This window comes from Stegodyphus dumicola, chromosome 3, assembly GCF_044657685.1.
Source record: "Stegodyphus dumicola isolate Sdum_Otavi_A_Nest chromosome 3, ASM4465768v1".
NCBI lineage: Eukaryota > Metazoa > Arthropoda > Arachnida > Araneae > Eresidae > Stegodyphus > Stegodyphus dumicola.
In genome coordinates this window covers 150,908,106-150,934,902 of record NC_140770.1, presented here as the reverse complement: position 1 = coordinate 150,934,902, position 26,797 = coordinate 150,908,106, and the positions used below count along the sequence as shown (strand labels likewise).

The 26,797-nt window shown below is 30.7% G+C and overlaps 1 protein-coding gene across 4 annotated transcripts in view; it reads right to left on the bottom strand.

The window, feature by feature from the left end:
- Positions 1-1,059: 1,059 nt before the first annotated feature.
- The window catches only part of LOC118179758 (uncharacterized), a 57,457-nt gene continuing 31,719 nt past the window's right edge, over positions 1,060-26,797 (bottom strand). For 2 of the 4 annotated variants that reach the window (XM_085813480.1, XM_085813477.1), the window contains exons 2-9: positions 23,366-23,474; positions 21,132-21,250; positions 19,289-19,454; positions 18,239-18,456; positions 16,308-16,418; positions 12,881-13,007; positions 9,189-9,297; positions 1,060-3,806 (exon numbers count right to left, since the gene is read on the bottom strand). In XM_085813480.1, coding sequence (XP_085669606.1) covers positions 3,667-3,806; positions 9,189-9,297; positions 12,881-13,007; positions 16,308-16,418; positions 18,239-18,456; positions 19,289-19,454; positions 21,132-21,241 — 981 coding nt within the window. In that variant the 5' untranslated portion in view covers positions 21,242-21,250; positions 23,366-23,474 and the 3' untranslated portion in view covers positions 1,060-3,666. Of the gene's footprint in view, positions 3,807-9,188; positions 9,298-12,880; positions 13,008-16,307; positions 16,419-18,238; positions 18,457-19,288; positions 19,455-21,131; positions 21,251-23,362; positions 23,475-24,341; positions 24,380-26,797 lie in introns of those variants that run through there. The other 2 variants (XM_085813479.1, XR_015040306.1) reach the window with 2 other exon arrangements.

Here is a 26,797-nt window from a genome sequence, read left to right as displayed (position 1 = left end):
AACAAAGGCAATTTATTATTTTATCCCTCATTTAAAATTTAACAAATCAAAGTTCTCAATTAATGCAACTTGTTATAAACCGTATTCTTCATTAAGTTGTTTTTAAAAAATTCAGATATGTTTCCCCAATAATGGTAAGAATAATAGAGATTTAAGACGCACTCAGATGTAATATTTATCACCAAATCCTTAAACTTTATTTCTTGGCATAACACAACTATTTACAAGCTGTAAACTGAAAGTTTCAAGAGATGGAAATTAATTGTGTATTTACATAATAAATACTTACTTTTTACCCCCTTTAACATAACACCTATTCTTTAAGAACTGCATGCCCCATCAGTGGCTGAGCAGTTAAGTTTGCTAATTAAAGGTAATTAAGACACAATAACACGCCGAATAAATACTGATTCAGAAGTCAAACAACAAAAATCAGCGTTAATTCACAAAATTTTCACTGTGAAAATTTTGTGAATTAACGCTGATTTTTGTTGTTTGACTTCTGAATCAGTAATTAAAGGTAGTTTGACATGGGTTTGAATCCAAGTGAACAGACTGGCTGCATAGTTGGCTTTCGTAGTTTTCCTCGCGTATAACATGAATATGAGCCATTTTCTCTAAAAACATCCTCCACAAAGGCATATCTCCTCCACTTAGGCAGATAGCCCTGGTGTGCTAGTAATATAACCAAACCTTTAAGAACTGCAAATCTGGTGCTGTACAATCAAAATACAGAGGATTTTAACATATTTTTAGAATTATTTAGATTAAAAATAAAATCTTTCAAAACATTGCATTTAAATAAGCTGTAGGTTAAAAGGTATGTTTCTCCCCTTTCCAAAAAGAAATATTCAGCAATTCAAAAATATTGTGAAAGATATGCTGTTAAAATTTCTGACAGCAAAACAAGCAACATTATTAACACTAGCACTAGAACAGCCGAATTTCAGACTAACCGAAAACCGCCATTGGGGGTCAATTTGACCCTCATAAGAAATGTAAGTAGAAACACAGTAAATAATTGAAATGATGCTGAAATGACCACATAAAACACATAAAAGAGTTTTTAGAGGTTTTTATTTATTTTTTATACTTTAGAATTTTTTTTTCGTGCAATTAGCGCAAATTAGCACATATCTTTTTTCAATGTAAGATTACAAAAACAAAAACAAAATCTTTGAAAAATAAACAAAAGATACAAATGCAAAAAGAGAAAAATAGAACATATGCAAAAAATTACAAAAAACATAAATTGGGAATAAACACGCAATGTTTTCCAAAGTTTGTTATACATTACCGCAGGTGATACAATATGAACGCTTGACAGTGACAGCAACACATTTACCACAAATTGGTTTCTGGCATCCCTCACACCTGACAACAGTCTTGTTTTGTCCCTTGCAACTTTAAAATGCACATTTCTTTCCTTTAAGTGTCTGTATTTGAGCAATTGCGGGGCATTTGTTGCGTAGTGCACCAACTCGTAGTTCTTCCATGAGTGCAAGAATAAATTCTCGACGGGAAATAGAGGTGCCCAAGGATTCTTTGAATATAATACAAGCATTGAGTTCAGCAAAGTCAAGGACGTTGTAAAAAACATGTACAGGCCACCTGCGACTTCCACTACTTGTACTCTATTTCCTCAGCATCTGATCTGCGACATCAATGCCACATTTTGTACTGTTGTAGTAAGTGACAGTGTTCGGTTTTTTCTTTGTGCTGTCGTCAACAAACGCATTACTGTGCATCGTGCTCAGAATCACGACATTCTTTCTGCTTTTGCACCTACATATTGTGAGTGTTTTGTCTCCATTTTTCAGTGCAAAAGATGAATATCGTGCCAAAGAAGTATCACGAGCAATGGGGGTAATTCTCGCTTATTCAGAAGCATCGTCCCCACAATTGTGGTTTATTTTGCAGAAAGTTCATCTGCAAGTTTCACAGAAGTAAAAAAATTGTCAGTTGTGACATTGAGTCCGGAGTTTAGATGTGATTGCAGTAATTTGAGAACTACACTTTCCCCAAGTTGTAAATTAGTTGGTCGTTCTTCATCCTTGCCCAGATAAGGATAACCATTGAAAACATATTTGAATTTTACGTCAGTTGCTAGCCAGAATTTGATGCCAAACTTGTCCGGTTTATTCGCCATATACTGAATAAATCTACATCTTGATTTACAAGGCAACAATTGTTCATCAACGGTTCTTTCTGGTCCAGGATTATAGCATAAATAACAGTTTTCCATTAGCTTGTACCAGGTTACAGAAGCGAGAGCAAATTTGTTAGTGGCGAGACGATCAGCTTTGGACATCGAATCTGAGATACCGCATTATTTCACGGAACTGATTGCGTGACATTGTTTCTTTGAACACAGGTGGTCCTCAATTCTTGTTCCACAAATCATCTGCACAAAGTTTTGAATGGCCTAGTGCTCCTAGTGTCGTTTTTCTTATGAGGGTCAAAATGACCCCAGTTGGCTGTTTTAGGTATATCTGCCATTATTTGTTTAAATAATTAACGTAGAAATATGAAAAATTGATATAGTATACTTGGAAACATTTTAGAAAAAGTAAAAAAAATCAGCTTCGAAGCTCAGCTGTATGTTAAAAAAAAAAATGCGTAAAATTGGAAAAAAAGGTCAAAATGACCCCAACGGCGCTGCTAGTGTTAATATCAGTAAAGGAAAAATTGTCAGTGGTTACTTTTACATGGAAAAGAACACTTTAATCAATTACCCAAAAAAGGACATATATTCTCTAATGATTCTCAAGTGGAGTCTCCGATAAAAATAATAAGACTCATAAACACAGAAATCAGTTGCAGTCTTTAAATTTATCCGTGGAAACAATAAATAAAATAATAAAGATTTACAACTTAGAAAGGCTAAAAAACAAAAGATTCACTATTAAAGCAGAAAATACAATTTACGATGGCCTTTACAATATTTTTTATGTTCAGCCACACACAAGGAATAAAATTTAACAGGAAATAAATGAAAATGCATTGTGATTCTGGATGAAGCAAGAGTTTACCTAAATAACTGGAACAAGAAATTATGTAAATTACTATTTATTACAGGGGTACAGTTGTTTTAATCAGTGGAAAGCATGATGATACGAAGTTCTGCTAATGTTTATGTGTTAACATATCGGCAAATTTTAACTTTTTATAAGAATTTTTTTAAGGAATGATAAAATATAGCTGTGCCTCAGTATATTTTATGCATTCCGAACATACCAAATATTTTAATTTTTTTTAACTTTCACAGCATATATAGTTTTCCTGAATTGACTTTTAAGAAAAATTCCAATATGTTTTTTAAAAAAATCCAAATACAAGTAAAACTATATAATTTAAGATTCAACTTTAATGGGAATTTTATAAAGTTAATCATACAGGCAGAAATTCTGCCTTTCTTGCAATGAAATATGGAATGAGAAGGAACTGTTTCAACAAAAGTGACTGAGAACTGAGGTAGAAAAGTGTTATAAGAAATCAACTAATATCTTTATAATAACTCCAATTATTTTTACTCTAACACATTATATAGTATTTAACACATTAAAAACATCTCTTTTTAAATACAATCCCAAAGTTGTCATGTAAAATAAAAATGTCAAACTAATAACTCTGAAAAAGTACAGATAAAGCAATATTCTGTAAATGTCATTCGAAAAATTCAACCACTTCCCCAAGTTCACGTTTTTTTGCCTCTTGGTGAGCCCAACGATCCTCTGCCAATTTAGGAGTAATTTTCCATTTGTCATGATAAATTCTTTGCTTGCAGCTTGGACATTTTTTACCACCTGTGAGAAAAATACAAAATACTAATATATTACATAAAAATATAATAAACAGAAATTTAAAGCAAAATGCCAAACTATTTTCAAAATCTGTATTAATTTACACTATTTACTTAAAAATAAGACCCTCATTACATTTTAAAATAAATTTTAACAAATAAAAATGTAAGTCAATAATTGACATGAGAGCATGGTTCTAATTAGAATCAGAGGTAAACTACTTAATTATATACAATATTTTACTAAGGTTACAGAAAGAAAAATTAATGATACATTAGTAGCTACTTGTTTCATATCATAAACCAGTAACCTGTAAAGTAGATACAGGCCTGAAAAGAAAATGCTCAGTGAGATGCAGCTATTATCATTTGCTGTAGTTATGCAGTTTATGTACTGTAAAGGCCCTTATTTTCGTGGGCCGTAAGTTTCGCGAAAATGAATATATTGGTGATTTTGAGAATTTTATATGAACAGAACCGAAAGTTGAAAAATTCCAAAAGTCTTTTGCATAAAAAATTTTAAGAAACTTCCTTTTGTCCAAAAAGTTTGTCCCCTCTCCCATCCTCTTAAAACAACCCACGGTACTTATCAACTTTGACCTTGGCTCAACAGGCGCATTCCCCTTCCCCTTTTGCACCGAAAGTGTAATCACCCCACCCCTTCGCTTTTCTTGGAATCGGATCGTCCATGCCCAACACCTGCTTGAACAAGTTGTTTCTAGCAGGAGCTCCGCGACGGAGGAATACGTCGCCAAGTTGGCTTTTGCCAAATTTTCTGAAGAGGCGAGAGATAGAAAATCGAAAAGAGAACGTATTATTAGTGCCGTAAAAAAATGTATGTGTGTGTGTGTGGGGGGGGGAGTGCAGAATCGCAAACTGCTTGGCACGTTTTTAAGAATTGCACATACTCGGTATGTATGTACACATCGACCAATTTTTACTTCATCAGAAAACATCCCAGAATTGCACAAAGATGTCATTGCGCACTCACTTGACTTTATCCATGCACACATTGATCTATTTTCACTTAAAAAGTCAAAGAAAATTGACAAAAATCCAATTCTTCTTACTCTTGTAAAAAGCGACAATCAAATAAGGGGGCAATTCTGCACTTTAGCCAAATGTGAAAATACTTGTACAAGTTGATGGACAAGGAAGAGAAAATTCCTATAGGAGCTCCAGCGCAGGCATGGCTTCCGGATGCAAGAAACGCTACATCATTTGTTGAATCAAAAGAAATAATATCTGCTAATACTGATGTTTCTACTGCTTTGAAAGCAAAACGTGGGCAGTATGCAGTATATGAAGTGCTCAGGTCAAAAATGGGCCGATATGCTACTATGAACGGAATTTCTGCAGCAGTGAAACATTTCACCTCTGAACTGGGAAGGCCGATGAGTGAATAAACCATTCGCAGCATAAAGAAACAGTACATTCAAGCATCTAAACAAGCTAAAGCTGATGTAACAACTTTACCGCGCAATAATCGTGGTCACCCCTTAAAACTTTGTGATTTCGATGCAAGCATTCAAACATATATACGTAAATTGGGAATTGCTGGTGGAATGGTGAACCGCACTATTGTTATTGCAGCTGCAAAAGGAATTGTGAAATCACATGATCCATCTCTACTAAATGCTTTTGATTTGAAAACCCATGATGGGCCAGAAGCCTGCTGGAAAGAATGAACTTTGTCCATAGAAAGGGAACCAAGGCTGCACGAAAACTGCCCCCAGACTTCCCAGCTATTCGTGACGAATTCATTAAGCATGTTCGTACAGTGATCGACAAAAATGTTGTTCCCCTTGAGATGTTCACTAACTTTGATCAGACAAACGAAAAGTTTGCGCCTACATCTAATTAAACATTGGAAAAACGTATTTCAAAACGAATGTTTGTAATCGGCATGGAAGATAAAAGAGAGATGACTGTTTTCTTAGCATGTTCCCTTGTTGGAAACCTACTTCCACCACAATTGTTGTTCGCTGGAAAAACAACAAATTGTCATCCAAAGTATACATTTCCCGTGGACTGGGACGTGTGGCAAATCGATTCACACTGGAGTAATACTGGCACAATGATTCGATACATCGAGAATATTCCTGTAACTTATTACGACAAGCAGAGAGAGCTTCTCAGGCTAGTTCCAGAATAACCTGGTGTAGCATTGTTCAACAATTTTAAGGCACACTAAGATCCTCTTTTCTGACTGAACTACAGAAAAGGAATATTATTCCAGTTTTTGTGCCCACTTCCTGCACAAGAGGGCTCCAACCTTTGGACTTAACTGTAAATGGCGAATTCAAGCATTTGTTCAAGAATGAGTTTATTGAGTGGTATTCTAATGAGTTTCAATTTCTAGAGGAAAAAGAATCTATGGACTTGCAAATATCACGACTAAAGCCGATTCACGCTTCTTGGCTTGTGCGCGTATTTAACGGTATTGAAGCCAAACATGAGATAATTTTGAATGGCTTCAAAGAAACTGGTATAAATATTATTCTAAGTTAATGAGCTACCTTATATTAATTTTATTGTTTTATATTTGAGAAATATAGTTGTATATTATTCAAAAAATAGTTACAAGAAAGAAAGTTGTCAAGAAAAAGCTTGTAACTGTGCAATAAATCATTAAATTTTGGGTATCTGAAAAATTTCTGATTTTTTATTATTATTTGAGGCGGGAAAAAAAATATTTCACGAGGCTTAAACTTTCGCGATTACGACGGGCTCGCGAAAGTTAAAGACTCACAAAAATAAGGGCCTTTACAGTATATGGTAATCGTCTGTATGGTTTGATTAGTATTTAAACTGTGTAAATATTCTATATAGAAAGATACTTAAAATCTTTCTTGAGATTCTGCAGTTTTAAGGAGAAAAGCAGCTGAATTTAGTGTTGCACTGTATACAAAACAATGAAACTGTATTAAGCTTTTGTTCTGACTCTCCTCTAGAAGAGATATGGGCGTTTTCATGGTTTTCCCCATGTGTAATGTGTATACGAGCCAGTTCCCTTAGAAAGTCCTCCACGAAGGCATCCCTCCCCTTAGGCAGATAGCCCTCAAGGCTTTGCCACAATCACACACACACACACTCCTCTAGAGGAGAGCTTTCAAGTTATTATCTATAACCAGGGCCAGATTAAATGTGATAGCATGTGATAAAAGAGGCAAAAATGAAGATACAGGAAGTAAGGCCAACAGAAGTTTAGTAGAATTCTCAGAAATTCCAGTTTTAGGAAACAAAGTTATATTGCAGCCACATGTCAAATCTTCTCGCATGCGGAGAGAGCGAGTTGGCAGAAGTAAAAATTACTACTTCGTCTGGACATTGGCACAAATAAGGGTATGCAAGGAATATGATCACAGAGGGAGCCTTGAATGTTTATATTTAAAAGAAGACATATCTATGTTATAGAATCTGTTTTCTGTTAAGGGCCTCCTACCTGCCTCATATATATGATACAGATAGAAGGCCCTTGCAAGCAGATAAAACAACTGAATTCAGAGTTGCAACGAATATAAAACAAAAAAGCTGTATGCTTTTGTTTTGATTCTTCTCTAGAAGATAGCTTTCATGCCATTAGCTATAATTGGGCCAGACAGTTGCTCAGGTTTATTGCGAGAACAAGTTCTCAATTTCTCAAGGTGCTTGCGTGACAAAGGCGGCAAAAATGAAGATACGGGAAGTCAGGCCCTCTGAAGTTCAGAAATCCCAGAAATTCCAATTTTAGGAAAGATTTTAAATTGAAGCCACATGTCAACTCATATGATAAAATTTGACATGTAGATTTTACACTAGTTCTTGTTTTAAAGGTCCTGGGCACTGTAGATTTTACACCAGTTCTTGTTTTAAAGCTTGGTCATACAATTAATTTGCAACATGTAGCTCTTGATAATGGTTCATTCCAGAAGAAAATTTTTAAAAAGATTAAAATCTCTCTTCTTCCTTTCTTTATATTCATGTTTCCTACTCTTACAATTTTTCACATTCTTTTCCCTCCCAGCCGTCAGACTTAAACAGTTTATAACTCTCCTGATGCACATTAATTTCAATACTAGTTTTTGTGCAATAATTTTGGGGGAAAATCTAAGCATCTTTGCTTATTATCTTTTAAACTCATAACGAAATCTCACTGAAAATGATTCATAAGCTATTGATGTATAAATATGTTTGAACTTCTTAAATTGCCAAGAAGAAAAGGTATGTTATAATGAATGACAATTATTGTGAAAATTGACCTAAGATGGACTCTCATCAGTTGTAGGCCTTTCATGCTGGCCATTGAAATAGAATGGCCATTATGACAAGCTTCAATTACGCAAACATTTCTAGCATGTTTTTCTTAAAATCTTTAGATAGTCACTTTCCAAATCAGAGAAAATATAAAGGGGACAAACAACAATCAATCATTTTACATAAACAATGAATGTTTTCCCGAAAAATAAAGAGACCCGTTTTATGTATGCGTGTGTGTAATTTTAGAGAGAAACCAGGTTTCGCTGCACTTTTCTTCATAAACGACAGAAACAAAATTAAATTACAACGAGTTAAAAAAGCTAAGGGACATTTATAATAAACAGAATACTAAATACAATTTCACTTAGATTCTAAAAAGTATTCGATAGGTAATTTTGTATGTCAATATATAGAAATTTTCATTTAAACAATTAAAATATTATCAATAATATATTAATAAAAAATTTACCCCCCATGACATCCATAAAAAAATTTATTAGTGTTTTTCAGGAGATTGTGTAAATGATTTACACAACCCTCCCCAATATGCGGAAGCCATTTTCATAATATTATGCAAGGTATTTTATTGGATGTATACGCACAGAATTGATTTTTCGAGCATTCTCAGTTATATAATGAACAAATTAAAATGTGTTATCTTTCAAAGTTTTGTGAGAAAAATCTTTAGTGAATTTGAAAGAGATATGCAGTCTGCTTTCAGTGTCAACAATTTTTACAAGAGAAATTTGGGCAAATTTTTTAAACAATGAGCTTTATTTATTTTGCATACAATGAAAATAAATATTCACTCAAGAATGGAACTCAGTATGCAACTAGTAATTTTCAGAAACCTTACTTTCTTTTGATGCATTTTTGTACATGATAATAATGAAAAATAAAAATGATAACAAATGTATTTCTAAACATTTTATTAAAATTACAATAATACAAAAATCAGAGGAAACAATTTATATTTTAAATTATTTTTCTCTCATTTTTTCAAAGGATGGGAATTATGTAAATCAAACTAAACTCATACACATTTTAATATCCACAGCATATTAGTGAAGAAAATAAACAAAATAGGGAAATATGCATTTAAGTATGATAATAAAGTAATTTGAAAAATGTGTTAAGTTTCACATACCATGAAATGGGGGAGTTTTTATATATGTATCCAAACAAATATTATGAAAAATGTGACCACAGTATACTCTTTCGATGTGCTTTTCAGCAGTTTCGTCAGCAACGACATTCTAAAGAAAAAGAAATATATATATAATATAATTTATATATATATAATATAATTTATATATATTTTTGATGGTTCAGGATATGGAGGTATAATTACAGAGCTTGGGGAACAAAGATGGCAGCAGTTGCTACAGATGACTACTTAATTTTTTTTTTATTATTTTATTTATTTATTTTTACTGTCGAAGCAATATTTTTCATGAAAATAAATTCTACAAGCCCATTCTTTATCAATTAATTGCCTTCCTGACTATGCCTTTATTACATCTTTATCACAATGTATTTGATGATAGAAAGATAAATAGCAACACGTACTACAGCAGCAATCAAGACAAGAATGTACAGATTCCATATATGACGATTACACTAATATGGTTTTGGACGGATTTTATTCTTATTGGCTAACTTAGGTTTCTGTTTGCAAAGTTTAATATTATTAGTGATTGAATTTTCAATCCATATTTTAATCTTATTAATGGCTAAAAACTGAAGATAGCTAGTGAATGTTTGCCCATGATGTGAAACTGTAACTAATAATCAAAATAAACATTCCAAATTAAAATAATGCTGCAATATTTTACTAGTACCTACAGTCCGTGCGATATAAATTAAGTAAAAGATACACTTGAAAGGTATCCAGCAATTCACAAAGAATTTTTTTTTTAAATGCAAGTTTTATAACAAAAGAAGCTTCAGATTGTCACCAGAGAGCATCATTTTATACAACATTGTAGCCAGTTGATTCTGATTAAAAGGCAAAGCATGTGAGGAATATTTTACAGGGAAAACAATGCCTTCATAGAGACCCTTCTAACCAAATGATAGTCATTCATTTTATACACATAGAAGGCCATGACAACCCCTACACATGCTGGGATTCAAAAGCAGCATCAAACTACCAGTATTCAGTGGTCATATCCACCTGGATACTGGTGTATCATACATCTTATAGTAATATGGCAGTCTGAAAAAGAATAACTTTCATCATGAAAAGAATGTACAAGTAATAGCATTAATTTCTTCATAATATAGTACATACAAAATGGAATTAAATTTCACAAGATGATTCAAAATCATATGTTTTTATAAATGAACTAAGATATACAATAAATGTAAGAGTGCCAGCAATTTCTTTTTAATATAAAAGACACAACTACGAATTAAATTTCATAATACAATCCGAAATCATAATTTTGTGTGTGCGTGTGTGAATGTAAGTGACTGTGAGTATGCATGCGTGTGTGTGTGTATCTATGAAAACCAATTAACTCATAAAATAAAAAAAACTAATGATATAATATCAATCAGGATTAATGAAAAGTTAGAAAATTAGAAATTAAGAAAAGTCCCTTATCTTTATTTACTATAGACAAGCCCCAATTCTTATCAGTTTGATTGTATATATATGCAAGATAAAAATATGTAAATCAAAATTATAATTTAAAAAGCCTCTTATCTGCTCAGTTTTAACATGGGTACATCCTCTCTACTAATAACTTTCTCAAAACTGCTTCATATCTCATAACTATTTCTGCATTATGTCATCTTAAACTTCGGCATTGCCTATACATTTTAGTCAATCAGATTAATAAAACATTTTAACTATAAATACCGTTGCAATCCAGCTAGCCTTTGATTGCTATCCAAAGGATATCTTTTGCTTGCCTGCTTCTGCTAAAAATGTAACACGTCATTATAAAAATTGCAGGGGGAGATTGGCCCCATAGTGATGTGCCATGCCATAAGGCAATCAACAAGTAACAAGGAGATATTTGGATTATCAAGTGATTTTGTGATTCTTCAAAAGTTCTCTGGATCTTCTACTATGTAACTGATATTTAAAAGTGATCTTCAAACCTGAACTCACTTGCTACTGCAAAGTAATGTCTTCCCTAGTCAAGCACTCATCTTATATCAAATTACTGGAAGAAACTAAAAAAACATATATACAGTCAAAAGTCATTCATTCGGATTCGTCGAGACTTCAGCGATTCAGGATTATAGATCATCAGTTTAAATCTCGCAAGATGGCATGCAGAAATTTTAAAATTAAAAATATGAAACCGTAATTTATGCAATAAAGAGCAATTATGTTCTAAAGGGTATCAAAATTTACAAAAAAAAAAAAAAAAAAAAAAAAAAAAAAAAGCAGCTTAATATTTATTTGCTTACTTTATTAAACATTTCTTTCAACGCACGCAAGCGTAAAGCAGACATTACGCGTAGTCTAAATTAGAAAATTGCAATCAGAAAACTATTTGATGTGCATTTGTGATATTTATAATGACGAGGAATTTGATTTAAATCATATCAAAGATGGAGTACATCAAGATGAAATACTACATTTAGTAAGGAATTATAAGCCAAATAAACTAAAAACATCTGCTCTGAAGATAAGGATAGTGCTGACAGATGAACTTCCAGTTCATTGCGCGTTCATTATCTATTTCAGTTAATGTTGCAGATTGCGTTGTTCCTTAATCTTCAAATTGGATCCAGCTTATTATTTTTTGCAGACTGTTAGAGCAATTTTGTAAAAGTAAGCTTGAACTTTTGATTATGTCAAAAAGAATTTCCAATTCTGGAGCTAACAAAGGATCTACAAAGTGAAAGCATGTTCCGATGTCCATCAAACAAACAGTGGAATTGCTGCAAAAAATGGATAAAGGCATATCCTTTCATTCTCTAATCATTCCGAAATATGTTTATCAATTTCACGCTGCTCTGCGCGAAGGGGGGGGGGGCTTCGCGGCGCGCAATGAACTGGAAGTTGATCTGTCAGCAATATCCTTATCTTCAGGGCAGATGTTTTTATGCTTATAATTCCTTACTAAATGTAGTATTTCATCTCGATGTACTCCGTCTTTGATATGATTTAAATCAACTTCCTCGTCATTATAAATATCATGAATACACATCAAATAGTTTTCTGATTGCAATTTTCTAATTTCGACTATGCGTAATGTATGCTTTACGCATGCGCGCGTTGAAAGAAATGTTTAATAAAGTAAGCAAATATATATAAAGCTTTTTTTTCTGTAAATTTTGATACCCTTTAGATCATAATTGCTCTTTATTTCATAAATTACGGTTTCATATTTTTAATTTTATAATTTCTGCATGCCATCTTACCAGATTTAAACTGGTGATCTATAATCCGGAAAAACCGATAATCCGGAAACGCCGAAGTCCCGACGAGTCCGGATTAAAGAATTTTGACTGTATACATAAATACATGTATAACAAAGGAGATATACATTCAGTGCAATCTATGCTTACACTGATTGATTAACTGACCATGGAAAAACATGAAAGCTCCATGCTTAAGATTTCAAATAACTTTTACATTAGTTGAATGAGGTAAAATATGATATACATGGCTCAAGTTGGCAAAAACATAGGTATGACAAATGACAACCACAGTCATTGTGTAAGCTAAAAACATCATGGCAAAATCATTTTATGTACAAAAATATAGTAGAGAAAACAATACAACAGAGAAACATCATGGTGTAATATGATTCCTGATTTAACAAACTGTTCTATGAAAAAGCATGCACCTTTTCTGAACATTTAAGTACTTACTAATGGATCTGCAGGGAAACATACTTCTTTGCATAGTTGGCATAGTTCAGATGGATACCTTTTTATCTCATCAATCAAAAATTTCAATGTAGGCCAAAGTGAAGGCTTAGGTTCAAATGGTGGATCTCTGTTTCAAAAAAAAAAAAAAAAAAAAAAAAAAAAAAAAAAATGCATTACATGAAAGTAGATGCAATTATATCATGCACATACTTTAACATATTGAAAATAATTAAAATTTCAAATAAAATATTTTTGTTTGCAAACATATAGAAGAAAACTGATAATGAATGCACTGATTAACATACTACATGAAAGTATTTTAAAATTATTTACAGAGAAAAATATAAAAATGTATAGCTAAATAAATTAATTCAAACGTTTTTCCAAAAGAAATGCAAATATCAAAGAGCAATACACTTTTCATTTTGACCAATGAAATGTATAACTTTTAATTTATATTACCAATTTTACAGATACAGTGGAAATCTGAAATCAACTTTCAAAAATTCTAAAAATTACTGCAAAGTAAAAATGCAGGATAATTTTGAATAATTCGTAATATTGATATGATACACATAAATGCATACACATATATTTTCATCAGCAAAGCAAAAAGTATAATATTGAACATTTTATGTTTCACTGCATGTTTTTTGCAAACATGTACTGAAGCATAACACGAACATGTACTCTTCTTTTTGATTTCGCAACATTTTTTCTTAACAGTTGCTGATGATGAGGGCTAGTAGGAGGAGGATAGTTCATGGAATATGAAGAATTTTTGTTAAATGTCCAGTGTTCAATAAATTATTTTTGAAGTCTTTACCAACAGTGTCCTGAGAGGAATTTTCTGATTAAAGAAAAGTCATTTTTTTTTAATATGAATAAACAATATTTCATAGTCTTCATAGCATCTAGACTATCAATGTTTAGCCTAAATAATTCTATACAAAGGTACGTAATATGTTTTTTCCTCTTCTTGAAGAAGTGACTATCTGTCTGATAGTTTTTGACTCCTTGGTTTAACAGAATTCTTTCCCATCTGAAATGACATTTGGTTAATTATCTTCTGATTTCATCAAAGCAATAAAAGTAGTTGTTTTATGCAGCAGTTAGTATGTTAAATACAACTCTACAAGGGTAGTTTTAGGGCTATTTCAACTCCTTTTCTAGAATAACTTTTCAAATTCTTAATAATTTTTGCATTTTCTGCTTCAATAGAAATTAATCAACAATATTCACCTTCAAAATTAATGTATCCTGACAGTTATGTAAATTAATGTTCTGTGACACTTTTAGCAATATCATCTCACATGTATCCATATGATGATATGGTTATGGGGTACAATTTCAGATATGCAAGAATAAAAAATCCATAATTCCAGTCATACAAGGTGTACAACCATCCCTGTGAATGTAATTCAATTAATGTCCAATAAAAATAATTTTCCAAAAATATGTTCAAAAGCAATTTATTTTATAAAACAACATTAAAATAAACTTTAAACATTGCTCCTGAACAAAAGGAACTTCACACTGACTTAAATTCACATCATAATGCATGATTTCAGGTTGCTGAATTATTTATGACATGATTCTCATTATGAAATATATTAACATTTAATTAGATATTCTAAATTTTATGTTCTTTGGCAATACACTTATATACTGAGGAAATCTTGAGTATGGAAGAAAAGCTTTAATTTATCAGAGTACTTTTAAAATGTTGAAATTAAAATTAACAATTAATGTACATAATATTTATGTAGATTACAACATACCATATATTGAAGTAAAATTATATTGCTTGAATCTTCATATAAAATTCAACACATGTCTACAGTGGATTGACACAGTTTAGATCCAATGAAATTTTAATATGAAAAATTCAATAAAAATAAAATTTAAGAAGAAAAATAATAGAATTCAAAAGAAATAAAATTTAATAGGAAAAATTATTCTGAAATTCGTCAGGGGTGGAAAGGTGCAATTTGTATAATATAAGTGTCATTAATTCAATAAGTTACATGTGGGAAACACTTTCCTTAGTTAAAAGTAAGAAAAAAAAAAAAAAAAAAAAAAAAAGACAGAAAACTTGATGCCTTATTGGGAGATGTGTTGAAAAACTAGGAGTCTCCCTTTAAAATCGGAAGAGTTGGCAGCTATGTATAAAGAATTTTAAAAAAGATTAAAAAAATCCCGTAACTTTTATTTTCTTATTCTGCTATCTGAAATTATTGTTTTACAACCTTCAGATTTTTATGATCATTTCTAATAAAATCATTTTTACACAAAAGAAAAGTGATAAGATGTGTAATTTAAGACACATTTCAAGTACTTTATTACCCCATTAGTTTCTTTACACCATGTAGAACATTTGATACCAAAGATAACTTCAAAGTGAGATATAAATTTAAATCTGGAGTTAGCATGATTTTTTATATCAGTACATCAAGCATACCTATAAATAGATAACTCACACTGTGCTTGAAGCTTAATTTTTTAGTACTACTATATATACTCACTTCAAATCTGGAGGATTATCCTTAATAAGGTATTTGAGCTTTGTTAATTTGTTCTATAAGTCACTTCTTTAAATAATTTAACTGCATAAGTATTTGTGTAAGGATCTTAAGTTTTACTAACGTTTATTTTATTTTAAATCTTTACTATCACTTCTTATTTTCGACTTCCGGCCAGAATTATAAGCGTGAAGGATTTTATGCAAAGTTTGTCTGGCGAGCGCCAAGTATTTAAGTGTGGCCTTTTTGCCAAGCGAAAGAGAGAGAAAGCAGTGAGTTCGAGCAGGCCGCTTACCTTAGAAGTTACGCAGTTGCTATTTGCCTTCCAGGCCAGAGGTATTAAATCCTCTTGATAAATTAAACGTATTGTAGTGTTCACAGTCTCTGTGCTACATACGCTTCCTGTTATTATAAGGCCAATCTTCCACGTGTATTATTCTAAAGTTAAATTAGAGTTTAGTTTTATTTTTATATCTTTTACGTTAGACCCCGAGTGGAGGGTCATTGTATTCCGAAGTACGGAAGTCATTGTATATAAAGAAAAATAAAGGGTTTTGTATACCCTTCGTCTGTATCCTGTCTACTTACTACAATTAGTGAACATAGCTTTAGTAAGCTCTCTGTTCCTAGTCAGGTCCTTGTATGTTTCCGAAGTAGGTTAGAAGAAACATTGAACCTGATATTTGGAATTACAAATTTAATGTAAAAAATCATCTCATCAGAAAATTTTGGTAAGAATAATTAGTTGTTTCCTCTTAAATGCATATTTTAAGCCTATTTCAATATACACATAAATGATGATAAAGTTACCACACTTATTATAAAGGAATTTTGAAATGTCTCATTTTTAATAATGCATTAAACCTAAATGAAATTTAAAAGTAACAGGAGAAATAAAAACTAACTTTGGTTTTGGTTTCAATGGTTTCTGGACACACTGGCGAGCTATTTCTGTAGACTGACCAACAAACCAGCGTCGAAAGTTTGGGGGAAAATTACAATCAATAATTTGAATTCTGCAATAAAAACCCAGATAAAAGCATGATTATTTTAAGTAAAAATTACAAGATTAAAACAAAGACTATTGTTTTTAAAAAATATGGTTTAATAAGCATAAAATTTCTAATGAAACTTGCATACTATATAGGCCACCGTGAAAGAGAATTGCCATGCAAAAAATGTAGAGTGGGAAAAAAAAAAAACTTACCAATAAAATGCACAGAAATAATAAAAGAATTATAGAAAGAATTTGCATTTATTCTCTTTGCACTTAAATTTATTTCTTGTGCATAGTTTCTTGCATCTTTCTTCCATCTGCAGCTTTTAAGCTGAATTTCAAATGCTTTTACCATTAATAATATACAGGTGCCATTAATATATATTTTGCATAATATGATGAAGATGTGTTCTTTTTGAAAGAATATTATAACATTTTTCTCACTTCTAAGTAAATCAAAAATTTATAACACACTTTGCATCTGAAAGAATGATGAATTTGAGCTTTGTGCTTGCTTACGGATTTTTGCATAAAGGTATTAACTTCTTTACTCCCTGTATATCATACATAATACACTTCAACTTCTTGATAGTTTCATTTGATACAAGAGGCCTTTACGGGCCCATTGCATCAAATGTATTACAGACAAATTACATTTAAAGCAACTTTAAAATTAGGCAAAAAAGCAAGCTTGGTCTGACATAGATTTTGAATAAAACTTATAGATCTCCAAAGCAATTAGAAGCATGTCCCTCTTATTCAGTAGCAAGGATTCAAAAAATGTTTTTGTTCCTGAAAAATAAGGATCTGCGTCTGATCATCCTTAAAATTGATAATTTTATTCAAAATCTGCAACAAAATAAGGTTGCTTTCTAATTTAATTTTAAATCTGTAAAAGATGTCAGAATGCTTAATTACTTCAATCAAATCACTCGATTTAATTGAATGAGTATTGTTTACTATTTTATTCTATGAATATAAATGCACTGGATAAGACACATAGCTTACAACTGTCATTTAAATGTTTTACATAATAAAAAAAGTTAAAATTTTATATATATATAAGTGTGGAAATAGAACATAATAGCAATCATATTTGAAACCTTAAACTTTTTACTTCATTACTGCATGGAGTTATTTAAATGTATGATTATCATAATTCTTATTAATGTTGTCCTTTATGTTACTTTAAATGCCGCCCAGACGGTATAGTGGTTAGAATAGCTGACTGCAATACGAAACAGCCTGTGTTAGAATCCTGCAGAAGACATGGATATAAATTTTCTGTTCTCTCACTGGAGGTAACAGTGGCCACGTATTAGATGTCTCCACAATAAAATGGCCACCACTTTTGGCCTTAGGAGTTGCCAATGCTGAAAAAGGGCAAGTGCACACTATTCAATTAAAAAAAGGTTTAAATTTTTCTTTAAATTGTAAATATTACAATTTTTTGCTTACATTACAAAAAATAACATTAAAACAGCATATGCAAGCATCTAAATATTTTGATATAAAGCAAATTTTATAGGAATTATTTCTGCATGTTAAGCTAATTACAAAATGCTCATGGACACACAGTAATGTTTAGCACTTTAAGGTTGCAAACCTAATGGAGGGCTTCATTCTCACTATGTCAGGAATGAATAATGTCAAGTAGGACTGCTTTTTAGCCAGCGAACAATGAAAGTGTGGCAGAAGTGGCAATTTTTTTCCACAATGACCATTGTAACACAGAAGTGACCTATTTTATTTTTCATTAAAATAAACAAAAAAAAAAAAAAAAAAAAAAAAAAAAGAGGGGGTTATAAATAGCAAGTATACTTGTTGTAAAATACTAACTGTATTTGCTCTTCAGGGTAAGAATCAGGAACAACGGCTCTGACTTTTAAAAAGTATGATTCCTTAGTTATATGTAAAACCACTGAAGATGTCTTTTGCTTCAATTTTATCTGGTCAGGCTCATCAAGTAAACGTTTTATGGAAGACAGTTCTTCACTACAAACCGAAAGTGGATTTTCATCTAGAAACAGCTTCAGAAACTTCAACACTTTAAGGACCTATAACATAGTTTTAAAAAGTAGATAAAATATATATTGTAAAATGTTGATTGTTTTAATTAACAGAGTAAAAACAAATTTCAACCAGCCAATTTATTTCTCTTAACCATCCCCCCCAAAAAAATCATACTTATTTCATGATGAAATAGATTAAACTATTTCAATGCAAAATTCACAGTAATGCAACATACATGTTTTATTTTCACCTTTTAGGGCTATTTTTACATTTTATAATTACTAGCCGTTTACATGGCCAGCTGCCTAAAAGTGCTATTATAGAAAACAGAAACAATATTTCATGATTTTAATAAATCTAGCTAAAATAATTTCAGAAAATGTCTAATATTTTAAATTAGATATATTATGAATTAAATGCATTTTTATTCATATCAATCAGATTAAATAGTAAAACAAAATATTAAGAACTTCATTTATTGCTTTTAAATTACTTAGTTTGTTCATCAGTAATGGACAGATTAAATTTGAAAGTTAAATATTCTACACTTTGTCAAATGGCAATGTACTAGAAGATATAAGTACTTTATTTAGGGCAATAGCAACATATTTCATTTAAACCATTAAGTTTCTTGATTAAATTCCAAAGAGAAATATCATATGCTTCGGTGAATGCTGAATTTATTGATTCAAGTTGAAAGATAAATAGCTTATGTTTTGTCAAGTAGCAACACACTGCTTTGAAATCTCTGAACCTTCGCAATCCTGTCAGGCACAATATCCTTCATAGTTGAATATAAAAAATATAAATAATGTTTTGTTAATTGAAGAGAGAAATTAGTTTAACCTAAAGAAAGAAAAGAATTGCAAAACAAACCTGAGGTTTGCCTAGAAATTTCTTGCATTCTTCTTCAGAAACTTTGGTCAAACCACTTAAGAACTTCTCACTCAGAGTTTTGCTTTTTAACTCCACAAGTAAAGGATAGAGAGGATAAGTTTCAGGGAATTGCAGACATGCTGTTAATTGCTTATGCTTAGTTTTCCTGTAAAAACAATTAATTTATATTTAAATGGAACATAAAACTCATTCAGCACATTGATAAGATAAAAAGTTCATCTGATACAGAAAATATCTCATATATAAGCAAACCATAATTATAAGAAAAAATTAATGTATGTGTTATGTTTTATTATTTTTGTGTTATTATTATTTTAAATTTTACAAGTATAAAAAATTTTCCAGAAATAGAGTCAGATTCTAAGTGCACAAAGTTCAAATGTTTGATATAAATTAATGTGATAGACGCATTGATGAAGTTTTTTAAATATTTGGGCATAAAACTGCTTAGCTTGATTACTAAATCACCTATAATTAAAAAATATCCAATATTTTTTTGTTTGTTTTGTTTTGTTTGTTTGTTTTCTCATTGTAAGTTATTGGTTTGACTGAAACATGCTTCCACTATGTATAGATAAGGAAAAAGTTAATAATCTTGGTTCAGTTCCAACTTTTATTTTGGGATAGTGTTCCTATTAACTAACTGTAGACTGCAGAAAAAAGGAGACAGTTCTATATCTCCCATTTCACTAGGCTGATTGATAAAATTCAAATTGCATTTTTCATGTCTCGAAAGCACAACTTAGGATATATATTAGATTTATATATAGCATTGTCCTTATATAGCATTGTTTATATATAGCATTTATATATAGCATTGGCTCCAACGCTTTTCTTTTTTCCTAATGTTAAATCTAACTTAAAGGGAGCCCCATTTTACCTCAGTTGAAGAGGTTCAGACAAAAACAGAAAATCTCCTGAAAGGCCTCGTTTCAGAACTGTTACCAACAATGGCAGTACCAAATGCAGAAGTGTGTAAATGCTGAAGGGGCCACTATGAAGGTGATAATTTCATGAAGAACTGATTCTATACATACAACTTATTTATTGGACAAGTCTCTTTTTTTTTTTCTTGTGTCACACCTCATAATTTTCAATTTTCGCAAAATTACAATTACGATTTCCATAGATTCAATACAATTTTATTATTAGATAAAGCTAATTTTTAAGATGCACAATTTGATTCACATGATCATGAGTATTATTTTGATAGCTTAGCACATCTTCAGACAATGGATGATACATAGAAGCGATCCATATACATGTTAGCAGAATGAAGCAAGCGGAAAAGTGTATTGTTATCGAATATGGAGGCTTAGCTTAACAGAAAAAAGATTTTGGTTTGGAAATTTTAAGATCAAAATTAACTACATCATCATCATGTAAAGGATGAAAAGGAGAAATATTCAAATTATTATTATTATTATTATTATTATTATATATATTCGGCAAATTTCTTGGCAAGAACCAAACTGCATTCAAGTCATATTCTCTTTTAGTAAATACAGATTTGAGATTTTTTTTTTTTTAATTGAGATGAGCATAAACATAATTAAAATGAAAGCTGACTTCTGTATGATTTTCTTTATCTTAAACATTACAATCTTACCCTTAATACTTAAAAACATCCTAACCACATTTCATGAAATGCAAAATCATGATGACCAGTTTCATAAGTTGTATAATAATTTCTTTTCATTAAAAAAACTACAAATGACTACTATTAAACAATTGTTGAACTTATGATATACTCTTATTTTAAAGGAAACAAATACACTACAGAATATGTGACAAACTGTAAATATGAAAGCTATTAGCTTACCTTATATCAACTCGAACCATAGATGGAACACAAGCAACTATTTTAGTTCCAACAATCTGAGACTCACAATGATTTTTAACATCTTGAAGCTCATCATAAATAATGTTCATGGATGATAACTAAAATAGAAAAGAATTTTAGTTTGACTGAAATATCACTACACTAAAACTGCTTTTCTTTGACAACAAACTGCATTCACAAACTACTGCCATATCTTGATCAATGACATGAAACATCTTGAACTCGTATGTATATATATACAGTCAAAGGCCGTTAATCCAGACTCTTCGGGACTTCGGCGATTCTGGATTATCGATTTTTCCGGATCATAGATCATCAGTTTAAATCTGGTTAGATGGCATGCAGAAATTATAAAATTAAAAATATGAAACCGTAATTTATAAAACAAAGAACAATTATGATCTAAAGGGTATCAAAATTTACAAAAAGAAAAAAGTTAATATTTATTTGTTTACTTTATTAAACGTTTCTTTCAATGTAAGTTGTTTAAGTTGCTTTATTTTATGTGATAATACTTTCTCTTTAATTCTATAAACAGATATAATTTCTTGTTCAGTTAAAAAGCTCCGGTGTTCAAGTCCTATAATTACTGTGTCGAGAATACCGACTAATTTGTCAATCGAAATTTTTAAATAAACGTAATAACAACTGTGTCACTTTCTTCACTATCGAAAGCAAATTATAATGACGAGGAATTTGATTTAAATCATATCAAAGACGGAATACATCGAGATGAAATACTACATTTAGTACGCAATTATAAGCCAAATAAAATAAAAACATCTACCCTAAAGATAAGGATAGTGCTGACAGATCCGACGCAATTCATACCGATTCACTGCATAATTCACCAAGAGCATCTCATTACAAAATATTTAAAATATCCTGATGTTATGAAAACAGTGTTACACATTGTAAATTACATTCGTACCAATGCCAAAAATTTCTTTGAAGAATTAAAGGATGAAGAACTTCCAGATGACAATAATTTCTTTTCCATTGTTAGATGGTTATCTAGCTACAATGTATTAAATGAATTTGTAGATTTGTTTGATCCAATAACTGCATTTCTAAAAGAAAAGGAAATAACTTATTCAGAATTAGACGATGACAAGTGGTTACAAGACTTACTGTTTTTTACTGATGTCATGGAACATTTGCAAACACTGAATTTACAATTGCAGGAAAAAGATAAAATAATATCTGATCTCTCACAGTATATATTTAGTTTTCAAACTAAATTACAGCTTTTTCAAAAGGACATAAAACATTTTGTCATCTTCCTCGAACTAAAAAAATTTGTTCCAATATTATACAAGAAAAACTCAACAAGTATATAAAAAAGCTAGAAGGAATATTGACGGAATTCCAAAATAGATTCAAGACTTGAAATATTTTAAATCGTCTCTTGATTTTTTTCTGAATCCATTTGAAATTAACATAATTCAAGGTGAATTTTCCATTTCCAGATAATTATGACCCAAAAAGCATATGGAAAATTAGAATTAATAGAGGTGCAAGAAGATCAAGATCTACAATTGAAATATAAGTTGAAGGCGATAACTGAATTTTGGAAATTTGTACCAGAATCGAACTATCCTGAATTAAAAAAGGCTGCCTGTCAAATTATTTCAATACTCAGAACAATGTACTTATGTGAATCATTTTATTCCACTTTAAAATTTGTGAAATCCAAACATCGATCATTATTAACTAACCAGTATCTTAAAGAATTACTGAGAAGTAAAATAAATGTGTTAAGTTTTTAATATTTAAATTCAATACACACATTTTGTACTTTTATTTATATGTTTTCAATAAATATAATTTCTATAAACAAATTTTAATACCTTTTTTGCATACCTTTTAAATATGTATTTAATTGCGGCTCCCGAAAAATTTAAAATTTTGAAATATGGCTCGGACTACCAAGGAGCTTTGCCACCCGAGCTATGAAATTGCATTTGAAATTTAAGTTAGCGAAATTGCTGTACTGAAAAGAATTACTAAATGCAAGCACTTGTTTTATTTCTTCATAGAGAGGCAGTAAGGTTTTGATTTATATTTAATTTCACTGGATTATCGCATTATATTTTTACTGATATTTTTTTAATTGTTTTCTTTTTTAATGGATTTATTAATATTTTTTTAATATTTATGGAATTTGCACATCAACATAAATTAATCTGTAATCCAGATTTAGTATTACTTACACAAAGTTCCCGTTATAATTTTTATTGCATCAAATGACAGAAAAATTTTCAAAATGCCTTTTACATCAGAAGTCAGTAAAGATTTCCATATTTAAATGCATAGTAGTTCCTGAAATAAAATTTGCAGATTTCAATTTTGAACTGAAATAAAAATTATACATATATATATATAAATTAACACATAATGAAAATACACCAATCATTTAGGCGATCCCTCTGATCTGATTGTTTAAAAATATCTATTAAGTTCACAAATTCAACCTTTTACCAAATTATACTTGTTTTTTTCTCAGTAAAGAATACACATGGAATGGCTTTATCTCTGTTCCTTCAATCTGATTATTAAACTCTAGAAAGAGTAAGTTACACTTAAAAAAAGAAAGAAGGTACAGAAAAATTTATTTATTCTTAAAGTAAAGATGTTTAGACTACAATGTAAACTAGTTCAATTAGCACTTTATTACAGTAAAATATACAGAAAAGTACATGGTTTAATGATCTGCACCAATATTTTCCAATCTTGTTACTGGCATAACAACTGCTAACTGATTATCATTACTAGTAGACAAATATTTTTCATAGATATGAAGAGCAAATTTTAAATTTTATCTTAGTAAATAATTCATTTTAATATGAGAATGATGGAAAGACATTGTTTATCCATTTTTAGATTGCATTCAAAAATTTACATTTGCCATGTATTACATGTGGCCATAAATGACAGAGATGCCTCAGTATACATCATTAATTTGTTCCAGATCCTTGGACTTATACCAAACTGGACCTATACAAAATAAGGTTTTTATATAGTAAATAAAGAGAAAGTAATTAACCTATTCTTATAAAATAAATCCCATTATTATTATTATAAATGCCATTTAATACTAAAATACAAATGCAGAGGATGAAATATATACTGTACAAGAATGAAAATTTATCAAATTTATTTATCTCTTTTCTTCTGTCAGGTCCCTACTTGGATCTGGTTGAGGAACACCAGGTTCATCAAAAATCTATCCAAAGAACTTTTCTTCTGCTTTCTCTTCAGAATATTTTGGCAAAGTGACATTATTTTTATCATTCCAGAAATGTAAAAAAAAAAAAAAAAAAATATGCTTAAAGAATATGATCAATTAATTCACAAAATGAATAAAAAATTATATTCATAAAAGAGAATCTAGAAAGCAACCCACATGAAACAACACTGAGGCAACTAATATAAGTGCAGTAATACAGTACAAAGTCCGTAATGCGGATGTCCATTATCCAGAATGATCTATAATCCGGACCTCAAAGCCACAAACTTTACGCATGCGTGTAAAGAATGTGTATGCTTTACGCATGCGCGCGTTGAAAGAAATGTTTAATAAAGTAAACAAATAAATATTAAGCTTTTTTTTTTAAAAAAATTTAATACCCTTTAGATCATAATTGCTTTTTATTTCATAAATTACAGTTTTATATTTTTAACTGTATAATTTCTGCATGCCATCTTACCGGATTTAAACTGATGATCTATAATGCGGGAAAACCCTTAATCCGGAATTGCCGAGTCCCGACAAGTCCGGATTACAGACTTTGTACTGTATCTGGCTGAGATCAAGGTTTGGGATCACAGGTTTCCATACATTTACTATCATACTTACGTGCAAAATGTGTCACAGATTCTCTTGAAAGAGGTAAACAAGAGTAGTACAAGTATGTACAGTCATGACTCATATTCCAAATATAACATATATAATGTTGGACTTATTTTATAGCAGCCATATACTGAAATACCACTGTAATTTATTACATGCATTCTTTCACAGAATTTCTAAAAATATTATATTTTATTAATAAAATTCAGAAATCTTTAATGGCAAGGGAAAAAAAATTAAATTTTGAATTTTATCTTGCTGAAAGCTATTTGCCCATTCCTAAAAATGTATAAAAAATAAATTATGTCATATATTTTGAGAAACAAAAAAGTGATAGAATAAATTTAGCCTCTTTTTTTTTTTTTTTTTTTCTTCGTACTTTGATTATTTACCTTGGTTTAAATTTGCAGTTTTTAATGCACTTTTCAACATACATGTGGTAATAAAAAGGCCATGCATCCGCATATCAGGTATATGTTTAAACACATGCAGATTTACATGCTTTATGTTGAATGGTAATTTTGTTAAACAGTATCTACTGTCTGTACAAATGTAAATATTAACTACATAAATTTTTGCTTTTTCTCATGAAATTTCCTGTTTCTTAAAAAAGGCTTCTATTTGTTATTATTTATGAACAGAATAGAACCTATAAGGCATAAAAATAGCCAAACATTTTCTGTTAGCTCATAGAGTTATCAATGAATAGCAACATTTTTGTAGTAGATGCAGATAATCAGAAGCACTTTTTTTTTTTTTTTTTTTTTTTTGTAATGATTATAATGCATAAATAAGTATATCTGCAACTACAGAGTAACCAAGGAGAAATTATGAAGCTTGAAATTTAACAAATATTTTAAGAATTATCTTAATAATTAGAATACAAAGTAATTACAATTGATGGTTGCAGTAAAATAGGCCCTGTGTGTTCTCGTCATTACAAATTTAATCAATTTTAAAGCATTTAGCTTATCCACGTTTGTGTTCAAAGACTATTTCACACGTTATATAATATTAAGAAACATATTTACATGGCTGTTTCTCTACTCGCAGCTCTTTCTCTACTCGCAGCTCTTTTTAAGCAAAGATGAATTTTTTACACCGAAATAGGAAATAACGCAAATTTAGCTCGGAGTTTTAACGTGTTAATAATCTGTGTGATATCTGCATGCAGTTCATTTATAAGGTATTTCTCCCACCTTCCTAGCGTGTCTTCGTGGTATTGTGGTTCTGCACGCTGCGCCAGTATTTCAGAGATCCACGGTTCGATTCTCGGCAAAGGCGTTTCCTCATTTTTCATCTTGCCTGCTTCCAAAAAAGTACCTAATATCTCTACAGTGGCACCTGAACTAAAAGGGTATTGGATGAAGATTCTCCACACACAGGATTTGGTGATTGGATCTGTTGTTCAGAGGCCAATATTTAGAGTAAAGAAGCCATCGTAGGACAACACACTTTATTTACATGAAGAATGAATAAAGATATCACACAGGAAATCATATTGAGTATCACACAGCAAATAACACATCAGCATCTCTCTACGCTCGAAGCTCGAATGACGGATGTGTCGGTAGAAGAGACAGCTGCGCCATCATACGCATGCGCATAAGAAAAAACGTTCGCTCGCCTCTACCCAACACACCCCTCCTGCGAGCAACATTTTTTAATGCAAAAATGAAATACAAACAATATATAACACATTACATTAAGAAATTAATGAATCACCTAGTAAAATAGTACCACCAGAAAATGACTTACCATTTTCTGCATTTCCCCAGCTAGCATCAGCATA